The following is a 12,813-nucleotide window of genomic DNA, read 5'->3' on the forward strand; positions in this document are numbered from 1 at the left end:
ATCACTTGGTCCTTAAACTCATTGATGAGAATAGTAAAGCCTCTCTCAGTAACTGGATTATTTCCTTCAATATTGAAATATCTTCAACATTGAACAGGATGTATATCACAACACAATTAATGGCACATATTATAATATTCAATATAAATGTAATATTAATTATTCTGTGGAAACCTTAGCCTCTCTGTCCAAGCATATCAAAATAGATACATTCTTATCAAAATTGACATACATGGTTATCTAACTAATGTTGACACTATATTAAAGTCTCAACAAACAAAGTCACATACCATTTTATCAAACAAAATATAGCTAATGAATCATTAACTCAGTTAAAAAGTTAAAGTCCATCCCGAGCCTTATAGACTCATCAGGCCGGTGCTTATGCTGGTTTCCGTGGCGTAAAGTGACTGAGAGTACGAGACTTCCCCGCCCCCCCGGATAGGACGCCAGTCTATCGCAAGGTTAACCCCCAGCATTTTGCTGGTACCCATTTTCAGCTGGGTGGACTGGAGCAATGTGTGGTTAAGTGCCTTGTTCAAGGACACAACACACTGCCTCGGCTGGTGCTCGAACTCACGACCTTCAGATCGCTAGTCCAATGCCTTAACCACTTGGCCACGCACCACGCCATTAACTCAGGCCATATGCAAAAACAGAAAAATTGTTTCTTTGGAATCAAGTTTGTAAAGTTATTGCAAAGGGCATTTTTAAAGATGAATATCAATTTTACAGCCAAGGTCAGATGATACCAAAGATGATTTTGCTGTTACAAATAGGAGACTCTGCAGGTGCTGGAAATATTGAGCAACACACACAAAATGCCGGAGGAACTCAGCGAGTCAGACAGCGTCTACGGAGAACAGTAAACCGCCGATGCTTCTGGTTGAGATGGTTTTGAAGGTCTGCATCGGCCCCAAACATTGACTGCTTAGTGCCTTCCATAGATGCTGCACAACCTACTGAGTTCATTCTGATTTTGCTGTTCTATTTCAAAAGCAGTCTTTCAGGATTAAAGGTGACTTCACTGTAATGGAAAATGAGGTCAATGCAGGAACTGCATTCCCTATCACAGATGGGCAGGTGGTTGAGTAGTCTCTGCAGTGTTGTGCTACTTCCACTGCCTATGCAAGGCTTCGGTCTACTCCTGACAGCCGACCTCGAGTGTCTCAATATCACCCTGAATAGCCCATCTCCATGTTGAATGGTCATGGACCAGAGATTCTCAAGAGCCAGTGGGGATATTGTATTTCATCAAGGAAACTTAAGCACACCCTTGAATCCTTTCCTCAGAACAGCGGGTACTCTCGTCCCACAGCAGACTGTCTGATTTGGAATACAAAATGCTGGCAGAACTCAGCAGGCCAGACAGCATCTATGGGAGGGGGTAGTGACGACGTTTCAGGCCGAAACCCTTCATCAGGAGGGTTCATCATCATCAACACTCCTGATGAAGGGTTTCGGCCCGAAACGTCGTCACTACCTCCTCCCATAGATGCTGTCTGGCCTGCTGAGTTTTGCCAGCATTTTGTGTTTTGTATTTATTTCCAGCATCTGCAGATTCACCCGTGTTGCCTGATTTGGAAGCCTGTTTCTACCCCTTGACAAATTACATGGGAAATAGCCTTTTTATAACAAACAATGTTTAATCAGAGGGAGCAACACATGTCATCGTGGCGACATCCCCAGTACAAGCACAGACACCTATTGGATTTAATTTATCATTCAAGAACAACACCAGAATGGTCACCAGTCACTGCTGAACTGACTACTGCCTAATTTCCTCTGTAAGCCATATCAAGGTGGTGCTAGAAAATGAACAACAAAAGACCTGCCAGAGTAAGACCTGCCAATGTCAAAACTTTCAAAGATCTCACAACAACAGCTCTTCTGGGACAACCAGTTAACTTCCAGCCTACAGGAGCAACAAAGTGTCCAGAGGCTATGGCCTGAATGAGGTCTGCTGTAACTGGAACTGTAAACATACACTTGACTCCTCCATCAAAACAAAATTCCAGGACTGATCCCATGAAAATGGTCAGGAGTTTTAAGAACTTTAATCAACTGCAAACCCAGACCATTCTGGGATTGGAAACTTCACAGCTTCAGTGGTATCTGGAGACAAAACTCCAGGCCCAAAGTGCAGACAGTGAATGGAGAAAGCACGGAACAACATACTGACAGCCAAGAGATGTATTCTTTCTTCAGTGCTTTTTTAAAAGTCATCTCGAGAGCAATCACCCAACACCACCACAATGATGAAGGGTTCTCCTGATGAAGGGTTTCGGCCCGAAACATCGACACTACCTCCTCCCATAGATGCTGTCTGGCCTGCTGAGTTCTGCCAGCATTTTGTGTTTTTATTTACCACCACAATGAAAAGTTTCACATCATTCCTCACCTCACCAGCAATTCCCCTTATTGGATTTCTCCAAGATTGAGACTACTATAGCCAGCTGGTGGTGTAGTGGCATCAGCACTGGACTTCGAGGTGAATGGTCCTGAGTTCAAATCCAGCCGGGTCCTTGCACACTTTCCATCTGTGCTGGGTTGAGTGTGAGCAAAAACAGTCAAATGCTACAGAAATGGCAAAATACCAACCGATGTACACACAAGGTGTGAAAAGGAACACAGAAGAAACTAAGTGGGTAATTTAACCATTGAAACTGTAGTTAGTCCTTATTGTAGAATTTGTGTTTAGAGAGTATAAAAATTTTGTGTCTGGGAAGAGAATAGGGATTGTGGACTTCATGAAGGGGAAGACAAACAACACACAGCCATCCTCATTAAGGGCCCATCAGTGAAACGGGTGAGCAGTTTCTGGGTGTCAACATCTCTGAAGATTTATCCTGGGCCCAGCATATTGGTGCAATTACACAGAAGGAATGCAGTGACAATATTTCATTAGGAGTTTGAGGAGATTTGATGTCGCCAAAGACTAGCGAATTTCTACAGATTTATCTTGGAGAGCACTCTGCCTGCTATGGTGCCCATGCACAGGATCGGAAAAAGCTGCAGAGTTTTGTAAACTCAGTCAGTTCCACCATAGGCACTAGCCTCCCCACCACTGAGGAAATCTTCAATAGGCGATGCCTCAAAAAGGTGTCTCCATCATTAACGACCTTCACCATCAAAGATACGCCCTCTTTGCATTGCTACAATCAGAGAGGAGGTACAGGAGCCAGAAAACGCACACACACTCGATGTTTTAGGAACAACTTCCTCCCCTTCACCATCAGATTTCTGAATGGACCATGAACACTATCAATTTTTGCTCTCTTTTGGCACTGATTTTTTTTATATTTACTACTGTAACCGACAGTAATTTTAATGTATTACACTGTTCAGCCGCCACAAATCAAATTTCACGACATGCAGTGGGTCAGTGGTAATAACACTGATTCTGATTTAGAACAAGGTTTTCTACAGATGATCTGCTTTGTTGATTCAAGAGTTTGATATCACCAGCTTCGGTAACTCTCTGGTGACTTAGTCACAAATGGAAGCTTAACAATATTCACAGTGTTGACATCATGAAGCATTCATGGGGGTGGGAATAGTGTTAATCTGCATCACATTTTAAACATGTTATCTTTTGCTTCAATAATCTGATATGCTACAGTGACAGGCAAAGCTTATCAGCTGTTTAACATCTTTATTCCCCAGCATCCAAAACCAATCAGCTCTTTCTCTCTAAAAGATCAATCCTGATGGCTGAGACCATCCTGGAGCCAAGCCTTGAGCGTCATCAGGGCCCTAAATCTTATCAGGTGATGTGGACAGGCTGGAACAAACCATTAGCGTGTGAAACCTTTTAGAGAACAAAATCCCACTCCAGCTTTACCATCTGTCAACAATCTGTAGGAGGAACACCGCAGTTCAAGCAGCATCTGCAGGAGAGCGGTTGATGTTTTGAGTCGAAACCCTGCCACATGCCTCGTTCTACTGAGTTCCTCCTGCACATTGTTTGTTGCTGAAGATTTCAGCATCTGCAGTCTTTTTTCTGTTACCATCTGTCAAAGTCCCTCCAATGCTTCTGGACGGGACATTCAGGAACGCAAAACCAGGGTATGTTGCACAAAATTTAAAATGCATAAATTAATTCACCTAAATGATAAAACATTATCATCAAAAATATTTAATTTAGCCTCCTCTTGATCCTCAGCAACTCTACATTTGCTGTCCAAGTGAATACACCATCAGATACGCGGCCAGATGCTGCAAACTCATTTAACCTGGCACTGGATCTGAGAGTTAATTCCCCTGTGCAAATGCTGGGAAATTGCATCAAGTTCCTGGACTCCATGAGGGCTGCAACTGTGGAATGGCCAGCAGAGAGGTGAACCAGCAAGGCTGAGATTCCCTCACTCACAAGGAAGTCCCAAACCTGTCAGCCTTCTGGGGGGTGAATACTGTCACTCCGTATTGCTTATTTATCAATTTTAAGAGTACTGCAATGTGTTTAAGTCTCCTTGAACAGGAACATTTTAAATAGCTATCATAAAAGTTTTGGTCACAACACATTTCACTTTATCGGACTTTTTGTAAACAAAAAGTTCAGGCCAGGATTCAATATTTATATTAAACCACTACACTGGGAACAAGACTGGCCACTCCAATCTTTGTCTGAAGCCAAGGCCAAATGGCTGATTTCAAGTGGATGCATAGGTTAGTTCTGTGCTGTGCACTGAGACTTTGATTTTCTTATCTTCCTGGCTTTCTATCAACTATTCATCACGCATCTGCTTCAGCAAGACAACATGGAATCAAGATTTAACGAAACAGGCTCTCATTGTCACCGCTGTTAAGGGGCCAAACTCTTCCATTTGTTTCTACTATTTAAATTCAACATTTTGACTTGCACCACGTTGAAACAGCTGTTTAGAAACCCTGCAGCAAAGTGAAAGTTGCACCGTAGCTCTTCAGAACAAAGACGTGTGCTTCACAGACAGGACAGAGTTACGGGGTGCAGAGCGGAAATAAACTATTGTTTGGGGTGGCTGAAGGTGAAACAAAGAGCCCCAAAGTGGGGTTGAGAGGAGCAAGTCAACTGCAAGACCAGGCAAGGAAAGTAGGCTCAAGGTGCACGACTGAAGACCTAGGGCAGAAACTGGCAGGAAATTGAAGCGTGCTGAGGGGAAGGGGTTTAGTTAATTGGCAGTTCAAAGATTCGGGGCAAGTGGGGAGAGAGAGTTTAAGGCAACATGCAGGGAAAGAGGTGGGAAGGTTGTCTGGGAAGGGGAGAGAGCGTGCTGAGGGAATGGGAAGGGGACAATTGGGGAGACTCAGATGGGAGGGAGGGTCGCGTGGAAGGCTGATGGAGTGGTTGCGCTGGATGGGACAGAGCGGTTCAGCAGAGTGGTAGAGAGGGGTTAGAGAGAGGAGGAGGCTCGGTTGAAGCGTAAGGAGTGGAGAGGGGCTCACAGAAGGGCTGGCGGTGAGTGGGAAGGGGCCGGGAGCCCCTGCTGACCTGCTGGTAGTTTGCATCCTGCGGGCTGAAGGTGTTGTCCACGGGCTGGAAGCGGAGGTTAACGTGCGGGAAGTTGTGCAACCAGTAAGTCCACCAAGGAGGGATGTACTCGAACCGGGCAGCCATGCCCGCGGGCAGCGAGAGCGGCCGCACTTGGAACGAGCCCCCGGCCAGCAGACGGTCCTCCTGCGAGCGGAGGCACGGCCCCGGAGCAGCCACCAGCCCCCGGGCAGCGAGTACAACTGAAGCGCGCCGCCGTCGCTGCTCCCGCGCGCCCCCGCCAGCCGCCGCGCCCAAAGCGCAAGAAACGCGGGGGAGCCATCGTCCAGCCCCGAGGCAAAGCTTTGATACAAGTTTCTTTCTAAGTACTGTAAAGCTTTCCTACAAGTTATGTCCGTGCATACACCAGAGAGGATTTTGTCAGTTAAAACAAAAAAAACTGCTTTAAAAAGCAGGCAACAAATAGAATGAATTGACCAAAACTTTAATCGAGCTCCTGCCTCGAGGTTTTCATAGAAAATAGGGTCAAGAGTGAGACGCTTAGACCCGTCACATCATTTCTTTGTGATCTTGCATTACTTCCGTACCCAGTTCCTACTTTATTCCTAATTGTCTTGATTAGTCTCGCTCTGAGGAGTGTTTCCATCGCCTTGAAGATGTTAAATGACTTGGTCTCCCATTGGTTTCTGTGGCACAAGAATTCCACGGGTGATGAAATTTCTCCTGATCGCAATCTAAATGGCAAATTTCATTTCCCGAGGCTTTCATTCAATTATGATCTTTCAATATTTCCAATAATCGCTGAAATCGAACTCTGTAACCGAGGCATCCTGAACGTCCAGATGTACAAACGTTAACTACAAGCCATTTTCCCTTAAAATATTTGTAGAAAGAATAATCTTTGACATTCTCTATAAATTATTTTTACATTCATTTTTGAAACTGATTTGCATTTCACCTTTTTATTACTTTTTATGTTTCCCCTCGCCTCATCTGGAGACAGTGAAAGGTGTTAATTGGGTCTGGCATAATCGCCTACCCAATTTCCCACTTCCATTCAGCCAGATGCCCCACTTGAACGATGGTTGTGAACAGGTTACTAGTAAACAAGCTCAGGAAATCATGTCGCAGTTATATAAAACTGTGGTTAGGTTGCACTTGCAGTATGATTCTGCTTGCTCCTTTAAAAGAAGGATGTTGAGGTTTTAGACAGGGTTCAAATATCAAAGTTCAAAGTAAATTTATTATCGAAGAATTTATGCTGTATGCCATTACTAGTCTGAAATTCATTTTCTTGCAGGCATTTGCAGGAATAAAGAATTGCAATAGAATCAATGAAAAGCCGCACACAAAGACTGATAAACAGCCAATGTGCAAAAGAAGGCAAATTGTACAGATACAAAATAAATAAATAATACTGAGATCATGAGCTGGAAAGTCCTTGAAAGTGAGTTCATGGGTTGTGGAATCATCTCAGTGTTGCGGTGAGTGAAGTTATCTAAGCTGGTTCAGAAGCCTGATGGTTGAAGGGTGATAACTGTTTCTGAACCTATGTGAGACCTGTGGCTGCTGTACCTCCTGCCTAATGGCAGCAGCAAGTAGACAGCACAGCCAGGAAGGTGGGGGTCCTTGATGATGGATGCTATTTTCTTGCAGGGCTCCTTGAAGATGTGCTCAGTGGTGGGGAGGGCAAATTTCTGTGATGGACTTGGCTGTATCCACTACTCCCCACGCCCCACCTTCCTTTTCAGTCCTGAAGAAGGGTCTCAGCCCAAAACGTCGACTGTTTATTCATTTCCAAAGATACTGCCTGACCTGTTGAGTACCTCCAACAAGTGTGCTGTTGCTTTGGATTTCCATCATCTGCACACTTTCTCGTGTTTACGTTTTGCAGGTGTGTCCATTCTTGGGCTCTGGTGTTTCCATATGCAACCAGTCAGGGTACTCTCCACTGTGATTCTATAGAAGTTTGTCAAACTTTTAGATAACGTGCCGCATCTGCGTAAACTTCTCAGAAAGGAGAGGAGCTGCATTGCCTTCTTTGTAATGGCACAAGGGAGCTGCTTCCAGGACAGATCCTCCAGCAAGGAGTTTCAAGCTACTGACCCTCTCCACCCCCAATCCCCTAATGAGGCCTGGATCACGTACCTCCGCTTTCTTCCTCTTGATGTCAATAATCAGCTCTTTGGTTTTGCTGACGTTCAGTGAGAGGTTGTTGTGGTAGCATTCAACCAGATTTTCAGTCTCCTTCCCATATGATGATTCACCACCACCTTTGATTTGGCCAGTAACAGTGGTGTTGTCAGCAAAGTTATGAGGGTGTAAAAGAGGTGTATCAGGCAGCTGCATGGATTAGAGTTTGCGAGCTGTAAGAGGATAGATAACCTTGGCTTTTTTTCCTCTGGAGCAATGGAGGCTGACAGGCCTGATAGAGAGGCAACCGGAATCATTCGTCTCCCAGGGCAGGAACTGCAAATACAAGAGGAAATATACTTAAGGTGAGAGGGAGATAGTTTAAAGTGATACGTCGGAAGAGTGGTGAGTGCCTAGAACGGGCTACCAGGGTTAGGGTGGAAACTGACAAGACAGTGGGACATAAGAGGATGTTAAATAGACTCATGAATGTGAGAGTGGAATATACAGATCATGTACAGGCAGATTCAACATTGAATAGAATTGACTTTATTTCTTACATTCTTCACATACATGAGGAGTAAAAATCTTTACATTACATCTCCATCTGAATGTGCAATGAGCAAATTATAGTAGCTTGAAGGTACAGTAAGATATACAACAGGACAGTCAATATAGCTTAGAAATACAATTGTGTCAGTGTGAATTAATCAGTCTGATGGCCTGGTGGAAGAAGCTGTCCTGGAGCCTGTTGGTCCTGGCTTTAATGCTGTGGTACCATTTCCCGGATGGTAACAGCTGGAACAATCTGTGGCTGGGGTGACTCAGGTCCCCAGTGATCCTTCGGGCCTTTTTTACACACCTGTCTCTGCAAGTGTCCTGAATACTGGGAAGTTCACATCTACAGATGCGCTGGGCTGTCCGCACCACTCTCTGCAGAGTCCTGCGATTGAGAGAAGTACAGTTCCCATACCAGGTGGTGTACAGTCAGTCAGGATGCTTCCAGTTGTATCCCTGTGGAGATTCCTTAGGATTTGGGGACTCATGCCGAACTTCTTCAACCTTCTGAGGTGAAAGAGGCACTGTCGTACGTTTTTTTTAACCACACACCAAGTGAGATCCTCAGTGATGTGTATACCGAGGAGCTGAAAGCTGTTCACCCTCTCAACCCCAATCCATTGATGTTAATTTGTCACTGCATTTGATGCAGGCTGTGTGGGCCAAAGGGCCTGAGCCTGTGCTGAACTGTTCTGCATTTTAGGAATACAGATATCTGGCTGATACAATGAGGACATGTAAAAGATAAACACATGGATGTAAGAAAAATGGAGTATACGGGAAGAGTTAGGTTATCGGTAGACACAATTTCCCTCTGGATCAATAAAGTAAGTCTGTCTGTCTGTCTGACAACATCATGGACCAAAGGGCCATTTGTGCTGTACCGCTCCTTGTTCCATATATCTTTACCTGCCAATCTGAACTGAGGGGCAAAGGATAACAAATATTCTAATAAAAGGAAATATGACTATTTTGTTGCATAAGAATAGCAGGAAGCATATGTATTTAATTCTGGTTACTTTGATCAGAGGTTTTCAAAAACTCAGCAGGAATTTCAAACCATTCCCCAGAGAATTCACAGGTAAAATAACTGTAGACTGTTTACCTCAAACAGAAACATGAAATGGTGCTGAATATTAAAGATTATACCCTTCATTCGCCCCCCCCCCCTTTTTAAACTATCAATTTGAAATGTTTCATACAGGTACACGTAGGTGTACGCGCTGTATGGCTTCACTGCTAACGTAATGGCCTCTCTGTAAGGTTTCACTGCAAAGGTAATGGTTTCTCTGTAGCAGCAATGTTTGGGTTATGACTAGAGATTATAGAATGTATGCTAGCCAATGAGAGGCATGTTGTTCTTTCTTCTGGGTCTGGGAGGAGGGATTTTGTGTTCTTTTGTCAGTGAGAGATGAAGGGAGAAGACACGAATGGAAAGAGTTGGTAGACCACTGGACGGAGTGGACTAGGAGCGAGGGTCTGACGGTCAGCGATGCTTGGACAAGGTCGATGGGGAGCGAATGGAAGGATCTGTGAGCTCCAATGTGCACATTGGACTGTTTCATTAAAATAGGCCCTTTTTCTTTTAATTTTCTTTACTAACCCTATAGTCAGATTAAGATTTATAAAGTTCAATAGTTTAATTGTATACGGTGTACTGTCTGATATTTTGCAGTTCAGGTTTGTAACTGGGCAACACATCATACAGCATCCACCAAATGAGATTACTCAGTTTGGCGGGGCCAGAGGCTTTCTTACCCTAGACAAACATATGCCGGCTGAACCTCAGCGTTACATAGCTTAAAGATTTCCATATTAAATTTTATAATGTGCTGCTTTCCTGGAGGGACATCAGTCTTTAAAGTAAATCAAAGAATCATAATGTAATCGTCCAGCAACAATTCAGTTGCATAAAACAATACAATCCGTGACACAATTCAAACAGCCAAAGCTTCACAGAAATCAGCACTCTTAATAACAGATGATTGTTATTGAGGAACGAGTTCTCAAATTTCATTTACGATACATTCTTTCTGCACAGTTTAGTTCAGATTCCTAGTATTTTTTAAATACCCTGTTGACAATTACTTGATTCCAATTTTCATTTCTAGATCACACTGAATTGTTGAAATTTACAGGACAGAAAGGGCAATTCAACCTGTTGGGCCCGGCCTAACTCCTTAAAAGAGCATCATGCTTGGTTTTTTTTTAAAGCTACATTTTTTGTCTGCATCTTTAAGTTCTCACTCTCATAAGAACATAAGAAATAGGAGCAGGAGTAGGCTATATGGCCTGTCAAGCCTGCTCCGCCATTCAATAAGATCATGCTGATCCGACCATGGACTCATCTTCACCTTTTCCCCATAGTCCTTAATTCCCTTCCTATGCAAAAATCTATCCAACCTTGTCTTTAATATATTTACTGAGGTAGCCTCCACTGCTTCATTAGGGAGAGAACTTTATGTACTTCTTCAAATTCGGTTTCCACTAACATTTCATATGATTCCAAACGGCACTGAACCAATAAATTTCTCAACTCCACCAAGCTTAAAGCCTTCCCCACCATTGGCCATATCTGCAGAGTGCTGTTGCAGGACCCCCACCATCCAAGACATGCTCTCTTCTTGCAGCTTCCATCGGGAAGAAGGTACAGGAGCCTCAGGACCCACATCACCAGGTTCAGTAATGGTTATTACCCCTCAACCATCAGGCTCTTGAACCACAGTGAAAAACTTCATTCGTCCTATCACTGAATTGAGCCCACTTAAGAGGAATCTTCAACTCATATTCTTGCTACCTTTTCTCTTTATTTTTGCATTTACAGTTTGTTGGGTTTTTTAATACATTGGTTGTGGTCCTTTATTGACTCGTGTGCTTCTTGTATTTATTGTGATTGCTTGCAAGAAATCTCAAGATTGTATATGGTGATGTTAGAATAATTAATTCTTGTGTACATTTCTTGCTACTAAGAGGGTGGAATACTTTGTAAGAATGGTCAAGACAGCCTCCGTTTTTTTAAAATTAGGAAAACATTAATATTAAAGGTGTTCTGTGTGTGTGTGTGGTAGGAGCAGGTGGTACTTGCTTACAGCACTTTGATTAGTCAAGACCCCACAGCCAGCCCCAGAAAATGCTCCTGAATCGTTTCCAGTCCTAAATTAAAATGTGAGTTTGCAAAGCTGCTTGGTAATGTGATTTTGCTATCTGATTTATACTCAACATAATTTTGGGGTAGCAGCTACGACCCTCGCTCGCCTATACATTTCGGACCACAATCAATATCCTGTAATCTAATATGAAGGCCGTTTAAAATCTCAACCAATTAAAATTAGACATGGTTTTACCAGCACCCTAGGAGAGACAAGCAAATTATAACCCCAAAAATCAAAACAGCATTTAAATAGATCCAAATTGTCAGATCTTCAACTAATTGAACACTTGTACCCTAATCTTACAAGCAGCAAAAGATGTTTGCTGTTAAAAGATAATCATACACATTTTGAAGTTCCAAATGTCGACTCCATTTCTGACATAACTTTGCATTTGCTGCCATCTACTGGCTGTTAAGGACAACCAGCATAAACGTTGACGTAAAGAATTCAGTGAAGCAGGGAATTTGATGCACAGCTTTGAGCAACTTACAAAAAAGTATTTGGAGTCCAAATAAGTGATTAAGTTTTCGGTTTAATTGTTTTCAGAGACAGGAAGCAAAGTGACTTAGCGGCTTTTTAATTAGGAGGCTAATTCCACAGGATTCAGTGCGTGGGTCTTGCACCTCTCATAATTTAAACCTAAATTTGGAGCATATTTATAAAATTCATAGAGAATAAGTAGTCAATTGCAATTAAGCCTACTGCTTAATTTGAGTTTTGCCAATTGTGAATTACTTTATGTCAACATTTGCAAAACAAGTTAAAGGTGAGTTAAAGGCATATTTACAACATGGGAAAATAAGATTTAAAAAATAGCAGAATCAGGCATTTGGCCCATCGAATCTGTTCTGCCATTCAATCATGGTTGATCCTCTGCACTCTCCCACCCTTCTTCCTGTAGTAACCTTTGATACCACATCCAATCAAGGACCTTTTAATCCCTGACAAAGTGGAGGGATGGAAACCAGCCTAGAAACCATATCCCTCGTAGGCAATACAGAATACACAATGTGGAAAGATCTGTTGGCTGATCCTGGAGGAACAAGCAGTAAATAGAAAATGAATCAGCAAAGTATCCTCATTTTTGATTAGCTTTGTTTAGACCATATCAGAGCAGTAGACCACTGGCCCATCAAATCTACCCAGAACTCAATTTAGTATAGTTGTAGAAAGGAACTGCACAAACAGCACCGCCCATCTAGTCCACGTTGAACCACTTCAATGCCTACTCCCATCCACTTGCACCAGTACCATAGCCCTCCATGTATCTATCCAAACTTGTCTTAAATCTTTGAAATCAAGCTCACATGCACCACTTTATGCTGGCAGTTCACACCACACTCACAACCCTCAAAGTTCCCTTAACCCAATACCTCCAGTTGTCAGTGGAAAAAGCCTGCTTGCATTTATGCCATCTATACCCTATTTTGTATACCTCTATCAAAGCTCTCCTCAAATCTTCTACATTCTAAACAATAAAGTCCTAACCTATTCAATCTT

At 43.0% G+C, this 12,813-nt stretch overlaps 1 protein-coding gene across 2 annotated transcripts in view; it reads right to left on the reverse strand.

Moving 5' to 3' along the window:
- ttyh2 (tweety family member 2) overlaps nt 1-5,734 on the reverse strand; it is a 115,978-nt gene extending 110,244 nt beyond the window's left edge. For both annotated transcript variants that reach the window (XM_073026107.1, XM_073026108.1), the window contains exon 1: nt 5,471-5,734. In XM_073026107.1, the coding sequence (XP_072882208.1) occupies nt 5,471-5,596 (126 nt within the window). In that variant the 5' untranslated portion in view covers nt 5,597-5,734. The remainder of the gene's footprint in view (nt 1-5,470) is intronic.
- Nucleotides 5,735-12,813: the final 7,079 nt, after the last annotated feature.

The sequence above is a fragment of the Hemitrygon akajei genome, chromosome 22 (genome assembly GCF_048418815.1).
Source record: "Hemitrygon akajei chromosome 22, sHemAka1.3, whole genome shotgun sequence".
Lineage (NCBI taxonomy): Eukaryota > Metazoa > Chordata > Chondrichthyes > Myliobatiformes > Dasyatidae > Hemitrygon > Hemitrygon akajei.